Source organism: Eriocheir sinensis, chromosome 37 (assembly GCF_024679095.1).
Source record: "Eriocheir sinensis breed Jianghai 21 chromosome 37, ASM2467909v1, whole genome shotgun sequence".
Classification (NCBI taxonomy): Eukaryota; Metazoa; Arthropoda; class Malacostraca; order Decapoda; family Varunidae; genus Eriocheir; species Eriocheir sinensis.
The window spans coordinates 4,706,875-4,725,032 of record NC_066545.1 but is presented as its reverse complement, the minus strand read 5'-3'; the positions used below and the strand labels follow the sequence as shown (position 1 = coordinate 4,725,032).

General features: G+C 43.2%; 1 protein-coding gene across 4 annotated transcripts in view; it reads left to right on the top strand.

Annotated features, from left to right (window-relative positions):
• Positions 1-2,314: 2,314 nt before the first annotated feature.
• The window catches only part of LOC127008104 (zinc finger FYVE domain-containing protein 9-like), a 42,506-nt gene continuing 26,662 nt past the window's right edge, over positions 2,315-18,158 (top strand). For 2 of the 4 annotated variants that reach the window (XM_050879695.1, XM_050879694.1), the window contains exons 1-6: positions 2,315-2,467; positions 4,720-4,797; positions 6,721-8,601; positions 8,882-9,217; positions 9,372-9,569; positions 14,609-14,794. In XM_050879695.1, the coding sequence (XP_050735652.1) occupies positions 4,740-4,797; positions 6,721-8,601; positions 8,882-9,217; positions 9,372-9,569; positions 14,609-14,794 (2,659 nt within the window). In that variant the 5' untranslated portion in view covers positions 2,315-2,467; positions 4,720-4,739. The remainder of the gene's footprint in view (positions 2,468-4,719; positions 4,798-6,720; positions 8,602-8,881; positions 9,218-9,371; positions 9,570-14,608; positions 14,795-18,158) is intronic. The other 2 variants (XM_050879697.1, XM_050879696.1) reach the window with 1 other exon arrangement.

Sequence of the window (18,158 nt, the reverse complement as noted above, 5' to 3'; positions counted from 1 at the left end):
AAAGCGGAACTGTCCCGCCTAGGAGAGCCTGGGTTCGATTCTCTGGCGGAGTGGAAAAATTTGGGCGGCTTTTCCGATACCCTACGCCCCTGTCCACCCAGCAGTTGGTTGTGTCCCGTCTCCTGGGATCTGTTCACTTCTCCTATAATTCCTTCCCCTTCTGTCTCTCTCCGGCATATGACCACAGATCGATGTTGCGCCGACTAAACGAAACTTTCCAACTTTCCAACTTTCCCGCCTAGGAACTCGATCTGCTGGTCACCTTATCTATGGGCGACAGGCCAACACGTACAGTCATTGTAAGCACCCAAACCAAACTATGTTCTCCACACGATCCGGTTTTTTTTTCAACTCAATGTATACCATGCAGATACTAATGAGGTTTCGTGTGTGGTTTCCTAAAATTTCCTCCTTTTTGTATCAACGATAAACAGGGAATTTTCATCGTATTTTGTGTTTGGTTGGGAGTTAACAAACTTGCTGTATTGAACTGTAAAACTGGCATATCACTTTTTACATCTGAGTTTGTAAAAGTTGACTTAATTAACGGGGAAAATCCAACCATTCTAGCTAACTCCGTCCTTACAATGGAAAGAGAAAGACAAGCCATGCCACGAAGCTAGCGGGCACAGTTAAAAATAAGGCTTCTACGTAGACTATTTGTGACAATCTTTAAATCCATGTCTGAAGATAAAGTGATGGGAGCATGGATCGAGACAAGGTGGTGGAGTCGATATCCGTACCTGACAAGTGAACCCGCTGAACGGTCATAAGCTGTCATTCGCTCGCCGATAAGATTTACATAGATGACACCATGGTCCAGACTTGGTGGTCTATTCAAAGCTGTGATTTTACATTAATCAGAAGACTCAAAACGTTGCACTTCTATTCTAGTTGAAATTTTGAAGAGTGACGGTCGAGCTTATTTTTTTTGAGATTTGAGTCAGTTAATCGGACCACTGATGATGTGAGCTATATTCATATTCTCGCACTTGGTGAAAGAAAATTTTGAATGAATCTTCTGATTGTCTTACATCATGAGTTTTTTACCCATTGTTCTCGTGCAAAAAAGTCATCGATCATAAACAATGTTGATCTGTCTACATTCGTGAAACCTGCCTGCCGTGGAGTATGACACCATCAGCATTGCTAATCAAAGCTGTTATCGATGAAATCTATTTACACTGAGGTATTCCTATTCCGAAAAAGTTCAATGAGAGAAACTGCATTAATAGCTGTTAAAACTATAGGAATACTATGAATGTTAATATTAGTTAGTGGCCGATAAACATGTAAAAAAGAAAAACATCACTGAATTAGTGGTGTGATAAGCTTGCGAAATTTCGAAATTGGTTTCAGTTTCAATTTATTATGTAGAAAAATATATTAGTATCTACGGAATATAGTTCTACCGCATCAATAAGCGTACGGTAATAAAACACAATACCGTCATCAATCAATCAATCAATAATGTATAAGACGTGGCCTGGAGGCAGTAACTGAGGCGGGGGGAATGAGCTCTCACCCGGGTATCTGCCATATTGACGGCGAGAGAATATGACAGTTAAGACAGCGATCAGCGGCTTAATTTTTCACCTCTTTCCACAGGATTAGCGGCCCATGTTGACTGTCTCCTTATCCTCCTTGCAGATTTCTCCTTCTCCTTCTCCTCCTCCTCCTTCTATACCAGGTACACCGCTATCCTTCCCCCTTTTATTCCTCATCATTATTATTATTATCATCATCATCATCATCAATCATCTCTCTCTCTCTCTCTCTCTCTCTCTCTCTCTCTCTCTCTCTCTCTCTCTCTCTCTCTCTCTCGCTCCACTTGACTAAACAGAGACCAGAGTATTGTTTTTGCGTTCTTGGTGTACTTATAAATAATCTGTGCTGACTAATCGTTGTTAATTGTCTCTGGAGAGTTTTTAATATCCTTAAGTATGATGCTTACAAACGGAGTAACAGCGATAACGTAACAATAGTATAACAGTGCTTGACAGATAAATAAATATATGACTACTAGATATGTGTTAAAGCTTCCAAAAGTCCTTAATTAATGTAGACGATAATATTGAGAGCACCGGTGACAGGTTATATCATACTCAGGGCATCGCATTTACCGGTTTTTTACCCATAACTATTGACAAGAAACACCAATCATTAACCATTTTCACGATAACCATATATTAAGCCAGTTATTGGGGTGGAGGAGACAGTTTTTGGGTCGGAAATCGGCAAACATGAAGCTGTGTACGACAATCTGGAACCGTTGCTGGAGAGTGTGTGCGCAGGGCGAGGCTCGAGTGTCCGTTGTTGTGGTCGTGACGTCACGCCGAGAAGGCCACTGAGTGCTCCGCCGAGACTTATTTTCGTGGCCCCGTTTGTCCGCTTTTGGCCCCCGAGGCAGGACGTGGCAGGCCGGCGCAGGTCATGAGAGGTTCGTGAGGCCACTGCAGGTCGCCAGGTGAGCGGGGCGGCGGGGGAGAGTGTGTGTGGGGGCGGCACGCAGGACAGGTGAAGGGGGCGGAGGTGGCCACACATCAGCAGGCCCAGGGACGTGACCACCCGCCCAGCACAGGCTTCGTGGCTTGCGTCACCTGGAGGGCCTGGGGTCACCTGTGGCCTGGTGCTGCTGGGCCCCGTGCTTCTGTGTGTGTGTGTGTGTGTGTGTGTGTGTGTGTGTGTCAGGGGTTCAGTCTCCCCACGCTCACTTTCCCACACAGCAGTCCACTGTCACCACCACCATTCAGTGAGGGCTATCAGGACAGCCATGTCAGTGCTGCTGCAGGTTCCCTATTCTCATGTGACATCTTAGGACACACTGGAGCTCACCTCCATTGAAGCAAGTCACTTCATCATCATTTTATTGTTACACCGGCCTCTGGTCACATCAGGCTTCTAGTTGGAACCAATATGTATTTAATATAAAGCAAAATGCTAATGAATTATAAGATTAATTGATTATATTATTATAATTTATTAATACAAAGGTAAATTAACCTACAAGTTTATTTCCTTTATTGCCACTTCCTATTTTTTATGTGTTTTCTCTTCCATTTGATAGTTTTTAGTTCATTTTAATATTTTGATGCATCATTTGAGGTGCAAATGAATAATAAGTTTAGTGGGACCATGTCAGCCTTTCCCCTCCCCATGGTTAAACTGTGTTTAGGTTAATATTGAATTTATGGTTTAACATAGGTCAAGTTAGGTTAAATTTGTTAAGTTGATGTTTTTATGATGAATACGTGTGAGATGCTTCACACTGCTCTGTTGTCATCACTGGTGGCCGAGTAGGCTACAGCGGTGAGCCACTGGTTTACGCTGCCCACAGCCAACCACACATTTCATGGCCATTATCACAATTATTTTGATCTCTATACTAATTCCTATGATATTCTGGGAGATTTGAAGTTAAAAAGAAAATATATGACAACAAAAGAACAGTTGCTTAAGTAAGAAACGATACTTGTCTTTACCCAGTTGTCATGGCCATGTTATGGTTATTATTTATTTGCCCAACAAATGATGCCTCACAACACTCAAAATGAACTTGAAAATTATTAAATGGAGGAAAACACCAAAAGTAGGAATCGGTAATAAATGAAATATTTACCCAATTATAGTGTATGGTAAAATGTTATACAATAATCCCTATTTTACAAACTGGTCTCATTCCTGGAAAAGGTGTACGCTAAGCAAAATTTTGTTATGTTTTGTTGAGAAAACTTATTGTAAAATGGATTAAACAGTTTGTTGATAGACTCCAAGTTTTTCCTCCATCTACTGGCATTAAGGTATTTTTACTTGATTTAAATCAGTATTTGTGTATTTTATGACCCCTTAGCTCAGAGGTTCCCAAACTTGACCATACCAAGGACCCCCTGACATGATGAGTCCCAGCCAAGGACCCCCAACCAAACAAAATTTATCATTATCATACTGAGATACCCAGTACAACATAGTATTTAATATTTACTTATTCGTGTCGAAGTATCGATACCACCGACACTAGGATTTTGGAGAATTAGTGATATATTTTTTATTGTATATATATTTTTTCTGGAGAGTTGAAAATTATTAATTTATTTAATTTTGTCGCGGACCCTCTAGGGCCTTCTCCGGACCCCCAGGGGTCCACGGACCACAGTTTGGGAACCTCTGCCTTAGCTCTTGACTTACAACTATATTTACAATTTAACATGATAATATACTTAGGGAATGATAAGTAAAGTATAAATTTAGTGTTTGTGGCAGCTTGTGGCTCTCCAACCACCTGGTGTGGCCCTCTCGCCTCCCCATTAGTGAACCACCACCCAGCCTATTTAGTTTCCAGGTTAGCATCATTTGACCTAGCTCTTCAAGCTAGTCACACTAGTCACTGATAGCACTTGGTTGACCAGTTTTGCTTGGTCTGGAAACTAGTCCTGGCTTGGCCACTCAAAGCAGAGGTGATGACTCTGTGAAACATCCTCCCAGTTATGCGGCACCCCTGACGCTCACTTTAATACAGACAGCTATAGAGCACACTTACATTCATCAGGTGGAGATCTGTGACATGAAAGGGAGATTTATTACTTCAACCTTGAGGAACATATCAGGTTTATTAGAACTAACTTCCTGAAACATTATTTTGGCTATTGGTTAAATTTTGTTTTGAGTGGATATGGAGGCAGCAAGTGTAACGGCGGTGATAGTGTCCTTTGTGCCTTGCAGGAGCGGTGTGATGAGCCAGCATGGAGAAATTTGCTGTTGACCTCGACAAAGTGTTGGATGATTTTGAGCTTGATGAAGGTGAGCATACACAGGTGGTGGTGAAGGAAGTAGGAAAAAAGTGGTTTATGAAGAGAAGAGAGAACTGGATTTGGTGTAAGGATTCCCTTCAGCTTCCACAAGACATATTATTGTTTCCTGACATATCTTATGCTATTGAACATATCTTATTTTAGCACCACATCATAATTTATATCTCTTATAAAATTTTGATTAGTGAAGGTTATAAATCTGAAATAGAAGTCCAGATATTCATTTATTTTTTAATTTTGTAAGTAAAGAAGTGCTTGATGTTGGAGTTTGCTCTGACTCGAATAGCAACTATATGTTAGTATGGGAACTTAAACTTGATGTATTAAAAAAATGCTAGCTATACTACACTTAAGATTGCCAATAGGAAGATGAATATAGGTATATTAAATCGGTAATCAAATAAATTCTAATAACTAGTTAACATAATCATCAAAATAGATATACCGTATTTGACGGCTTGTAAGACACACTTTTTTTTTCCAAAAGAATGTCCCTGAAAATCACCCTGCATCTTATAAGGTCAAGGTTCAGTTTTGGGTCACTGGCTAGTGAAGTTTTAGTGCAGCAATGGCACTTAAATTAAACTGCAGACCTCTCCGTAGACGTAAACAAGGTGGCGATTCCTTTTACGGCAACAACGGCAATTCTTTTCTAAAATAACAGTGTATAACAGTAGTACTTACCACTACTTCGTATAAAATGACACCAGTCAGGAAGAAAATTAAGTGACTTAATGCTTGTACCTAAATAAACTAGTGGACGGTTGTACACCAAACCTGACAACATGCGCAAGACACGCGGCTATGTTTCCTTAATAGACAGGGATCATTGAGGTAAGACAGACCTTCATAAAACTGTTTAACTTTGTTTGATTGATAAACACAAACAATATATGGATAATATTGATGAGATATTGAAAAGATTGGTTATTATTCAATATTTACAAGTGCCTGTTTCTCCATTTTGCGCTTATCTTTTAACATTCATACTCTTCATACGTGTTCAACAAACACTGAAGCACATTCAAGTTTGAAATTTCACACTTCCTTATGGTTTAAAAATGTACTAGAATATTAGTTGATTAATAATAAAAAAAACATGATGCACAAACCCCTCTGAATGTCGCTGTCTCCGCCATGTTTGTTTACATCTCAAAGCAGTACCCTTGAGTTTATAAGAAGGACCAACTGTGCTAGGTCCCAGCAAATATTAAGGGTTTTAAATGTAAAGTATTGGGATTTGATAAGAATCTGAATACATGTGAAACTTTAACCCCTTCACTCCGGCGATGCCAACGTCGGCGTCCAACGGCGTCACCGTTACTCCTCTTCTAAACCTCTTAATCCTCTTCTAAACCTCTTAAGAGGAAATGGAAGAGGACTTTAGAGGAGGATTGAGAGGTTTAGAGGAGGATTAATCCTCTTTCATTTCCTCTTGACCCTTTCGATACTGTGACGCTGACGTTTGCATCACGGATGGAAAGGGTTGATAATGACCTGAAAGGGGGGAGGGCTACGAATGTCGGACGAATGATCTTCACCTGACAGTCATGGTTCAAACCCGTTTATTATTATTATTATTTTTTTTTAAATGCCTGCTGAAATTTGGGGATGCGTCTCATAAGCCATCAAATACGGTACTTTATATTTAAGCTTTTTTATTTTGTTTACAGAATGTTAAGTTAAAGTTTATTGGGGCACTACTTTTCCTCAATCAAACATATCATAACCTTGACTTTTACACAAGAATATAAAGTATTCCCTTGCTGAACAACTTATAGTAAGATTTAAAATCCAGAGTTCTACTTGAGTTCCCTGTAACAAAACAAATATGTATAAGGTATATATACATTTTTTTACACTGAAATTAAGTTATGAGTGTTTATGTTGACAAAATGTGTGTTTTTGTCAGATGAGATCGAGTCAGTGGGTCACTATGAAAAACTGCAGCTACAGTTCTGCCCTGAGGGTGGCCCTGCCGGGCCTGCCACAAGCACAGCCCCAGCCCCTGCCCCTGCCCCTGCCCCTGCCCTGCCAACACATGGGGCAGGGCTGGGGGCCTTCGGTGGGTGGAGTGAGCCCATGCAGCCCCAGGTAGTCAGTGGTTTAGGGGATGGGTTGAGGGGTTGGTGTGGGGTGGGGACACAACCCCACCCACAGCCTCCACGTGCCCGCAGCCCCCCTGATGGCCAGAATGATGATGCCCAGCCCCCTGCTGCCTGCTCCCAGCCTCCTCAACCCATACCAAAGGAAGATGTGGTGGATGGCAGTGCACATCCTGTCAGCCAAGCTGGCCCCTCTGCCCTCTGGCCTGCCCTCTCCAGTCCACCCAGCCTCAGGGCCGGATTCCCTCACCCAGGGGATGCCAGACTTGTGTCCCCACCTGATAATGCCCTGCCAGGTATAGGGGAGGGAGGGGGGTTTGGGGGGTTGGATGTGGTGCCTGCCAGCATGCCACATGACCGGGGGCTAGGTGGTGGGCATGAGGCAAGGCACCCAGACATTATAGATGTGTGGCAGAGCACTGGAGAGGCTCCACCTCAGCCTGCCCAGCCCTCCCCAAGCCCGCCTGGACCACCGCCATCCAGTGGGGGAATGGGAGGAGGAGCTAGAGTAGGACAGGAGCACCCACGTCTGCCTGACTTGATGGGTGGGAGCAGCCTGGAGCCAGCCATAGTAGTGGAGAACACCCTCGCCCAGTCCCACCCACACTCCCGGCCTCAAGACCCAGCCATTGTGGTGGAGAGCCGGCCCGCCCACCGCCTCCCAGAGGTGGCCAACGTGCATCAGACAGCTGAGAGTCATGCCCTCAGCCCTCCTGCCCGACATCTCACTCAAGGCAGGGGTCAGGAGGAAGTAGATGGTTCTGCCTCAGCCTCAGCCCCACCCCCACACCAGGACCTCCCACCCACCAGCTGTGATAACCCACCCAGTTCAGATCCAGCCCCACCCACACAGCCCTCACCACCACAGCAGCTACCTGTCCCTTCCACACCCCCTCCATATGAGGCCTCAGCACAGCCCCCCACACCCCCACAGTCCCCCACACCCCCACTGCACGCCACCTCCCCACCAGTATCCATATCACAAGTTCCTCGGCCATTGGCATTCAGCAAGAATGTGGATATTGGTGATGCTGACCTTGATGCTGAGTTGGCTGAGCTAGAGGAAGAACAAGTTAGGCTACAAGGTGCATATGGGGCTGTAGGAGGCCCTTCCCCACCACACAGCAACCTTCCCCAATGCCAAGGCAGCCCCAAGGCAAGCCCTGACCTCATTGGTGGGGCTGGCCCATCACAAGATCACCAGGAAGGGGACTTGAGAAATGGAGAGTCAGTCCCCACCTCAGTTAGCCCCAGTAACGTTGCTCACAGCCCACCTGACAGCCCCCAGAACCCAGCTGACAGCCCTCCTGACAGCTCATCAGACAGCCCTACCAGTCCACCAGACCCCAGTCACAGCCCCACGGAGTCCCCAGTTCCAGGCCCTCAAATTCCTGGAGAGGACTCTGGCTTTCTGCAGCACTCAGGCATCTCAGGGCTGCAAGAGGTGGTGTGCCAACCCCACCACACCCCTGGTGGGGAGACAGTAGGGGAAAGGGGTGTTGGGGCTGTGGGAGATGTAGGGGCTGATAACATCTCTACTGGCAGCCTCAATACAGACACACTGTCATCCAGCAGCACCTTGACAGACCCTGGGTCCCCAGACAGACAGCCCCTAGCTCAGCCCCCTTTACAGCAGCCCCCACACCACCACCCTGCTGGCCCTCAGTCACCCACCAGAGTTGCTCCAGGTAAGGACACCACCTGTCCCATTGTATGACTATCACTTCCATCATCCAAAGATTTTTCTTCTGTCTCTTTGTATTTTGAATCCCATTCTCACATTTAATACCCCTGAAATCACATAACCATCACTATCAACCCTATGACATCTCTGTCTTTTTTCACCATTTGCATCACTATTACACCTACTCCACCCTTCACCACATCTTAAGCCTACCTTTTCACCTCTTCAGTACTGCACCAGTCCACAGTGTCCACTTTTGACATCCCCTGCTTGACCCCCAACAGGAGCACTGGTTACTGCAGTCTATGACGACGACAGTGGGTCAGGGCGGGAGGACGAGCCGTCTTCCCAGCACCCAGAGTCTCCCTCTTCGATGCAACCACCGGGGGGGGCGGGGATGAGCCTGGTGGGACACGTGGCTCCCTTCTGGATACCAGACGAGGACGCCCCAAACTGCCAGGAGTGTGGGCTGAAGTTTACAGTTATCCGACGACGACATCACTGCCGGGCATGTGGGCGTGTGCTGTGTGCACCCTGCTGCCACCACCGGGCCCCCCTCCCATACATGGACCACAAGGAGGCCCGTGTATGCACCTCCTGCCTACAGATACTACAGGCTGGTGAGTAGACAGACATGACTGGCTGTGAACCACATGTATACAGTTGTTTACCTGTTTTACACAAACACACACATACACACATTCACATGCACACATTTAGACATGACCACACACACACACACACACTATTTCTTTCTTTCTGTCTCCACCACAGGCCAGGAAGAGGGTGGGGAGGGCAGTGACGGGCGGTGGGGCAGCAGGGGAGAGGGGACCACCCCCCCACGTCGTCTCCCCGACCCCAACAACCCCATGGAGTACTGTTCTCGAGTGCCGCCCCCTCAGCAAGCTGCAGCAGCTCCTCCCGTCCCCCCACCCACTGTCATGGTTCCTGTGGGGGTGCTGAAGCGTGAGGGTAAGTACCAAAAATTATCACTTGTACTCCTTTTTTATCCCTTATACTCCCATTCCTTCCCAATACGCAGCCCTAACTAGTCTTGCCTCCTCTCCCTTATCCATCCTAGTATACTGTTACCAGCCTCATATGGGAGTTGGTTTAGTGATCCTCTTTCTTCCCTTTGTTTCCCTCAAACCTCTTTTCAATAGTTTTTTCCTTTATCCTCTTCCATTAGGTCTGTCTTTTCCTCCCTTTATTGTTAAAAATTCTCACTCTCCCCTATTTATTGTCTCTTCTGCTCATTTTCCTCCCCTCTTTCTGTATCCATGTCCACCTTACTACTTCCTGTTAGCTAATTTTGCCTCTCTATCTTCTAATGATATTTTCATGCTGACTGCTTTTCTGAATTTGCTAACTGCATGCCTCCTCCCCTCTTGCGGCCCCGCTGCACTCAACTTTCTACTCTTGCTCACCCCTATACTGTCCAAATCCCTTATGCAAGAGTTAATCAGCACCTTCATTCTTTTATCCTTCCTGCTGGTAAACTCTGGAACAACCTCCCTTTATCTGTATTTCCTCCTGCCTATGACTTGACCTCTTTCAAGAGAGGAGTATCAAAACACCTCTCCACCCAAAATTGACCTCTCTTTTGGCCTCTTGTTATATTTTTCTTTTGGTGGAGCAGCACTTGGCTTGCTTTTTTTCCCACTTTGTTTTAGTGCCCTTGAGCTGTCTCCCTTGCTGTAAAAAAAAAAGGGGGGGGGGGACAGTTGTCCTCCTCCATTTCTTCCTCATCTCCAACTTATGATTAAAATTGCCTGTTCCTCTCCGTGTCTGTCTGTATGTCTTTCTGTATATCTGTCTGTTTGCCTGTGTCTTTCATTTTTATCTGTTATTCTACATTCCTTTCAGATCTTTTCTGTCCTCAGCTGCACTACTAAATCCATAAGTTCATTTTATTCCTTTATCTCTATTTATGTATAAATTTTTTTCCTAACAGCAACTTCCTCACCACAGCCCTGCACACTACAGCACACAGCTTACACTGGCTCAACAGTCATTCTCCTCTTATATCATTTGTTTCGTATGTGTGCTACCTCAAGCACTGGTCTTGTGTGTTATCTTAATCCCCCTTTGTACTTATTTCTTTCAGTTATTATTCTTAACATTTTTAAAAATTATATGTTAATATTTTTTACCTCTCACATATGTAACATTTATCTTTTGAACTTCTTATATATTTCTATTTTTTTTATGTTCCAGCCATTATTTTTCTTGTGTTCCTCTTTGTACAATGCTAGGGCTAGGTCTTGGGCATCTGTTTTCTTTTGTTCACCTTTCTTCCCTTGTCCTCGAAAGAAATAAGGTGCTGTGTGTGTGTGTGTGTGTGTGTGTGTGTGTAATCACTTGTGTGGCTGGCCATCTTCATGGTGAATGTTGGTGGTTTCTTGGCTTGGTGGTCACTGGTAAAGAACAAAGTGTGGTTGTGAGGTCAGCTGTATTACACTGATATGGTGTGGCAGTCATTATTGGGGCTGTGGGATGTTGTCTGACAATCTGTGTTCTTCTGGGATTGTGTTTTCCTGTGACATTCCCTTCTTGACCGGCTCTCGGGGTATCCTCAGGGGTGTTGTGGATTGCAGTTATGCCTCTGATGACTGACTGACTGAGGACCTCTGTTGATGTTGTGGACCTCCATGAATTCCTTTCCTAAATTACCCATTTTGACAACTGGAGAAATTGTTTACCTCTTGATTGGCTCTTACTCTGAATGGTGTGTGTCTCTGTTATTCTTACATGTTGATTGGCTATAAGGGCATTGCCAGGGACATTGTTTGCTCTGGCACTGTGTAAACTGACATGGCCTGGCACTTGCCTAGACCCAGCTTTAGGTATAGTTTTGATAAAGCTCATATTGATAAGTTTCTTAATGATAAGGCCTCCTTGGGTGACAAATATCTATTTATTTTACTTTTTTGGATTTTATTATTGCTGTTGTCATCTGTGTTGCTGCCGCTGTCGATGTTGTTGCTGTTGTCGTTGCTGTTGTTGTGTTCCGTAATCGTTTCATTGTATTTTACTTTCCTCAGCTCTTTGTTTTTAATGTACTGGAAAGAAATGTGTAAAAAAATATTATTCCTTATATTATTTTTGTCATCAATGTCATTGCCAAGTGAGGTGCATTCGACAAGGTGTTTTATCCTTTTCATACTTGAGGATTTTCTTTCTTCCTTGTTGCTCTCTTTAACTTGTTTCTATCTGAGGGCATTGTGACTCTCAGCCTTCTGTTGACAAGAAATGAGTTTGGTGATATTGAAGATCATTTATCAGTGTCAATAATGTTATTATTCTTTCCTTTTTTTATTATCATTATTTTTACTATTATACATAATCTCTACCATCATCCTTAAAAGTTATTATCATTATTGATATTTGTTTTGTCAAAGGATCAGTCACTTACCAAACAGAAGAAAAGATAAAGCTCATCCAGTTAATGCTCTTTGTGCACAGTGACATATGTGCACCCATTGTGTGGGTGAGGGGGGCAGAGTGGCTCACAGTAAAGAGTGACAGTGAATGGCAGGGTGTGTGAGGAGGAGCAGGTCTTGCTGCTCAGGCCAGTACCTGAACACTGCTTTCTAGTCTTTCCTCTGAACTACACCAATGTAGAAATATCATTACTTGCAAAACCAAAACTTTTTCTTGAAATTTATTTTTTTGTGCAAATATTTTCTTCTATATTTGGTTATTGACATAGTGTGTGCCATTATAGTGGTAAGAAAATACAATTTCCCTTAAACTAAACCAACCTCATTTTATATTCTGTATTATCCTTTGGAGCACGATCCCATAAATATAGTGCAAAATAATAATAATGATAATAATAATAGTAATAATAATAATGATAATAATAATAATAATAATAATGATAATAATAATAATTCTAACAGTAATGATAAAAAATAGTGCCATCTTTAAGCAGGGGGAGGGATAAAATCTGCTAAACCCTGTCTCAGCTGCAGGGTCCATGGCACATGCTTGTTGTGCCACTGTACTTTTTCTGTTGACTGGTTGACAGGCCATGTAACAATTGCAAAATAGTGTTGTAGCACTTGAAATGAGGGCATAATGGCTGTGCAGCTAAAATAGCAATCTCATATGACCATGAAAAGCATATCATTCAACAGCATCTGAGTTAGGGACTATGTGTAAAATAGTACCAATATTCTCTTGATAAAAAGTATGATTGAATGACAGAAGTGTACTGATATGAAATGCTATGTGAGCATCATTCACTTTCCAATTTTTATCAAACACAATGTGATAGGTAAAGTTGGAAGAGTATTCCATACTAGATACTACAAGTATAAAATTCTGTCTTCCCGAAACAATTAACACAGAATTGTAGAATGTATACGTTTGGTGTGTATGCAAATTAGTCAATCTTTTGTGAGTTCCACCTCTGCATCATAAAGACCTAGTATACATGTAATATTTTGAATAAAAATCTATTTGAATATTGAAACAAAAACTCTTCATGTGTGCATTGAAAGGGCACAGAGATTTTGTGAGTTTTACATCTATCATTGAAGAGCACCACACCTGAGAGGAAAGTGTGCAAACAATTACTTTATTAGTTGGTGAAAATTTTTGGAGGCACTCCTACACAGTAACCTAAATAGCAGTGAATCCATGCCTGTTTGGATCTGTAATTTTTTCAGACCACTGAATGACACCCCAAATCACCATAATGGACATGTATACACAATTTCATTAAGTAGGCCTGAGATGTTGGCTGCACCGAGAACATGGTGATGTTACCTCTTGGCCCCCAGACAACCTGTGTTTACAGTGGCATTGCATAGTGTTTCACTTAAAGGTCTTGTGGTGTCTGGTGACTTTTTGTTGTACCATAGAAAAGTTTTCGTAGGCAAAAGAGATCTCTTGTAGAAAAGAATAATGTTGACTTAAGATTTACATTTGAAAAAATGATTGGTTTTCTTATGGTGGCTTAGCTGTGGAAGTATATCATGAAGGGGGGGGAGGATAGCTTTTTTGTGTTGGGTGAGGTAAAATAGCTCACAGTACACCTAGATTCACAAACCGCTGCCTCTGTTCACTGCTGTGGTGTGTAGTAAGTCTGCTGTAGCTTGTAGGGCTGCTGTGATGCTGCGACCATCACTTGTGGCATAGGCATAGTGGTGCTGCTCTGTTGTCTAGAACTGCCTCTTTGAAGTGGACTGGTGCTACTGTGTGGTGGAGCATTCCTGGTGTGCTGCTGGATGTAAAGTGTTGTTGCTGTACCTTTACTGTGGTGCTACCCTGCCACCTCCATCCTTGACTGTATACATCTGTGTGTGACTCTTAACACAACCACTTCATATCTCCAATACCATCATGACAAAACCTTCAGAACACCTCAAAACACCAAAACTACTACACACCCCAGTTTCCCCTATCTCCATCACACACCCCTCCTATACTAGCACTTACCCCCTCCTCTCCAGAATATTAGCCTCTTAGTGCTGAAACATCACACTTTTCACCAGGTTTACGAATCCCTTCAGCTTACTTGGTGCCCTCGACTGCACACTTTGACCCTGTGAATCCTTCACATGACATCTAGACTCCTTAGTTTCACCATTACCTTGCCCTGCACTTCTACCTCATTACTCTCTTCACCTTTGTACCCAGCACCTATAGCGCTGAACCCATACCTCACCATTTATTCAATATAGAGTCATACTCATGAAGCTCTATACTACATCCTTTCCCCGTGCCCAGACCTAACCCTTGAAGCTCATTTCTCACACTGTGTTCCTTGTTCCTAAGCCTTGACTCTCCAGCTGCGTGCTTAATCCCTTACACCCTCCCACACCAGCGCTGTGCCAGAGCCCCAATACATGTAACACTGTAGCTCTGTGGCCAGGTAACAGCAAAAACATCAGCACCTCCTGGCACCACCCTAGAGGCTTTCCAAGCTACCAGTGCCTCAGTGCTACCTATCTCCCTGTCCCAGTAGCCGGCACTCCCCTGCTTGTTGTGTGTTGTTCCAGGCAGCAGCAGCAGCAGTAGTGGCGGCGGCAGCGGTGGGGGTAGCTCCCGCACCCGGGCGAGCAAACAGGTCATGTTCAGCGACGGGATAAGACCCGGAGGTGACCTGAGTGAGCCCGTCCTCTCCCCCCCCGTCCCCTACTGTAGGACAGGGCGGTCTGCCAGGAGGGTGGAACGCCCCACCTGCGGTTAGTTTGTCCTCCTGCCTTTCCTTCCTCCTACCTGTATTACTGCTTCCTCCTTCTCCTCCTCCTCCTCCTCCTCCTCCTCCTCCTTTTTCTCCTCCTTCTCCTCCTCCTCCTCCTCCTCCTCCTTCTCCACCTTCTCCTCTATGTTTCATTTCTCATCAAGTATGGTTTGTCCTATGCTCATCTTTGTGGGCTTGTGTATGTTTATTCTATTTAATTAACCAATTTATTTGTTTGTTTATTATTTTCTCAAGTGTTTTACTACTGCTATACTTTCATTACATATCCACGCCTCCATCACCAGTTTCCTCCTTCCATGTTTATCCTTTCTCCCCACAGTATTCCCCTCATCCTCCACACACTGTCATCCGTATTAATAAATGCCCATTGCTTCACCACCTATCCCTCCACCCCATACCTTGCCTCATCACCTCTCTATTCCCATCACATTATACCCCCTTTCTTCCCATCACATCCCCATCACTCATTTTTCCCCTCCCTCCCTTATCATCCCCTGCCCCCTTGCACTTCCTCACTTGCACATAGCACTAGGTTGGGACTGTCAAGGGGCTGTTTTTTGAGAGGGGTGTAAGAAGGAAAAATTGTAGTATAAATCTAAGAATTTATATAGGTTGTAGTAGGGTGTTGGTCGGTGTTTTAGTATGATAATTTTCTTTATTTTGGTTACCTAACTGGTCAATTTTTTGTGTTTGTGTGTGTGTGCATGTGTGTGTGTGTGAGAGAGAGAGAGAGAGAGAATCTGTTTTCCAAATTTTTACAGTATATTTATTCTTTTGCCTTTCAATATAACCCTTAGCGTCTTTCCTTCCCAACCCTCTGCATGCCACCTTCACCACCAGATACTACCTTCCCTTTCTAGTAGTCTTACCCCCCATGCTGTACCACCACCTTATTCCCACACTTGCCCCGTCCTGCCCTGCTCTCCCATGCAGGACTAGAAGCTGACTCACTCCTGTCGCATGTGCCGAACGTTGTGTTGTGTTTTTTGTGTCACAGGCACGTGTGCAGTGTAAAATGTAAACTTCTTCCAAATTACTGTATTACTTTACTGTTGCATATTTTTCCACTCACTTCTTTTGTAAGCTTCCTCCTAACTTTTTCATTATCTTACCAATGGTGGCCGTTAAAAGTTGACTTCTCTCTTCTTTAATTCATATGTTGGAATCAAGCAGTTATTTTGCTGACGTGAATGGTGAAGGGTAACAACTAGAATAGGGTATATTCATCCTTACCAGGTGTCACCAGCAACTAAGGCCTTGTGCCCACAAAGCTTGAACTGTTTTATCAATTATCATAAATTATCTGTTTCTTTAGGACTTGTAACAGTTACACTCCAATACAATTAATGATACTATTGTTGATAAAAATGTAGTTGATTATTCTCATTGCTTTATTTATTGGTAAGCAAGAGAAAATAAGACCAATGCAAGGTTATCTCATTAAAAATCTTTCTTGCATGAAAGCAATGCAAAATCAAGCAGAATTGGACTTTAAAAAATTCCATTGATATTAAAATATTTGCTGAGTATCTGCTTTTGGGTGTATCAGTCTCACCTTCAATGAAATTTATCAAAAACATTAGGGCGTCACGCAAGTTGACAGCAAGTGTAGCATCTATTGTTTGGTCTCCCTGGTCAACATTGGCTTCGGCTTCCAGTGTTATGCTCCGCCCTCAACTCTTGGCCTTAAACACCATCACCTTTGACCTGCCCTCCCTCTTACTTGCGGCAGGCATCCACTCAAGATCTTGGTCGACCCCACACAACAAGCAGCAGTCACTTGAAGGCAGAGTGTAATATTCTGTAAGTGGAACCAGGCACCTGGCCTTCCTTGTGTGGGTTGTCAAGTTGCTTAACGCCCTTTTGTTTTTGATAAATTTTGTTGAAGGCGAGACTAATACGCCATTAGCAGATACTCAGAAAATATTGTAATATAAATATAATTTTTTTAAAAAGTCGAATTCTACTCAATTTTGCAGGACATGCAAGAAAGATTTTTAATGAGGAGAAGCTTCCCATGATCATTTATTTTCTCTTGTTTACAAATAAAAAAACAATGGGAATGACCAACTACATTTTTATCAACATTAGTATCACTTATTGTAATGAAGTGTTAGTGTTTCCAGTCCCAGAGAAACAAAAAAATATGATGAATGAAAGAATAGTTTAAGCTTCATGGGCACAAGGACTTAGTTGCTGGTGACACCCACTGGCTGGCAACTCTGAATATACCCCATTTTGCAGTCTATTTCTAATATCGTAATGTACTTTGTTTGTAGATAATTTAGTGAGTAATACTGTCATAGCAAATTACTTTTTTTTTTCATGGGGGAATATATCCATAAATGTATCATTGCATATGGAGGTGGCATGTTTCCTGCAGTATTAGGTAGAAAAATGCATAGATTATAATGCAAGTGACCCCTATAAAATATTCCATAATGTTGTCACCTAAGAAGTTTGTGTGCTTTGAACCAGATATGATTCACACTCAGCACCTGGTTTTGTAAGATTGTTGTAATGAGTGGTTGTGATTCAGCTGGGGTGAGGGTGAGGGTGAGTAGATGACAGATGAAGGATGACTGGGTGTAGCCATAGTGTCCGACCACCAGTGTGGGGTCATGAGATTGTAGGGTTGATGTAACAACAAGAAAGGAGTGAACAAGTTGGTATGAAAGTGGATGGGTTAAAAAAGAAAGTAACAGAAAACATTAGTTGATTTATCACCTGAAATATTACAAGAAAAGCAAATATGTAAGAGCTAGCCAGCAAAAAGTAGGGTGCAATAAACAGATAAGAGGCTGCAGTTATGATATTCAGAACATACATTGAATTCTATCAGGCTTCAACTCCACACCCTCCTCCCCTAAATATAACTCTTCCACAAACAAGCCCGGGGTAAATCAATATTCCCACCAAAAATTACAGCAAATTTCTTGCTTGAAATGTCCTCCCATAAGAGCTCCCGTAAAAACTAATTTCTCCAACATTTTTTAGAATATCCCATGATGAGGCAACACTGGCCAAGCAGTGCATCCACATACTTCATGCAAGAATTGATCACATAAAGGAGTTACAGTTGGAGATATTTTTACCTACTCCAAAAGTAGCAGACTCCTTGCCTCCTGGCCCAGACTCCAACTCCACAGCCCTGATAACAATTGTACTACATAAATTCAGCCTTGCCTTTCCTTCTCACATCACACCCTCTTATGTTAAAGCAAATACGGAAGGCCTTAATCCATACTTTAAAACAAGGGCCAGTGGTAAATAAAAGCTCTTCACCACCTTCTTGAACTTACCTCTGCTTAGTAGCCCCAGGCAGCATCTGTCAGTGATTTGCA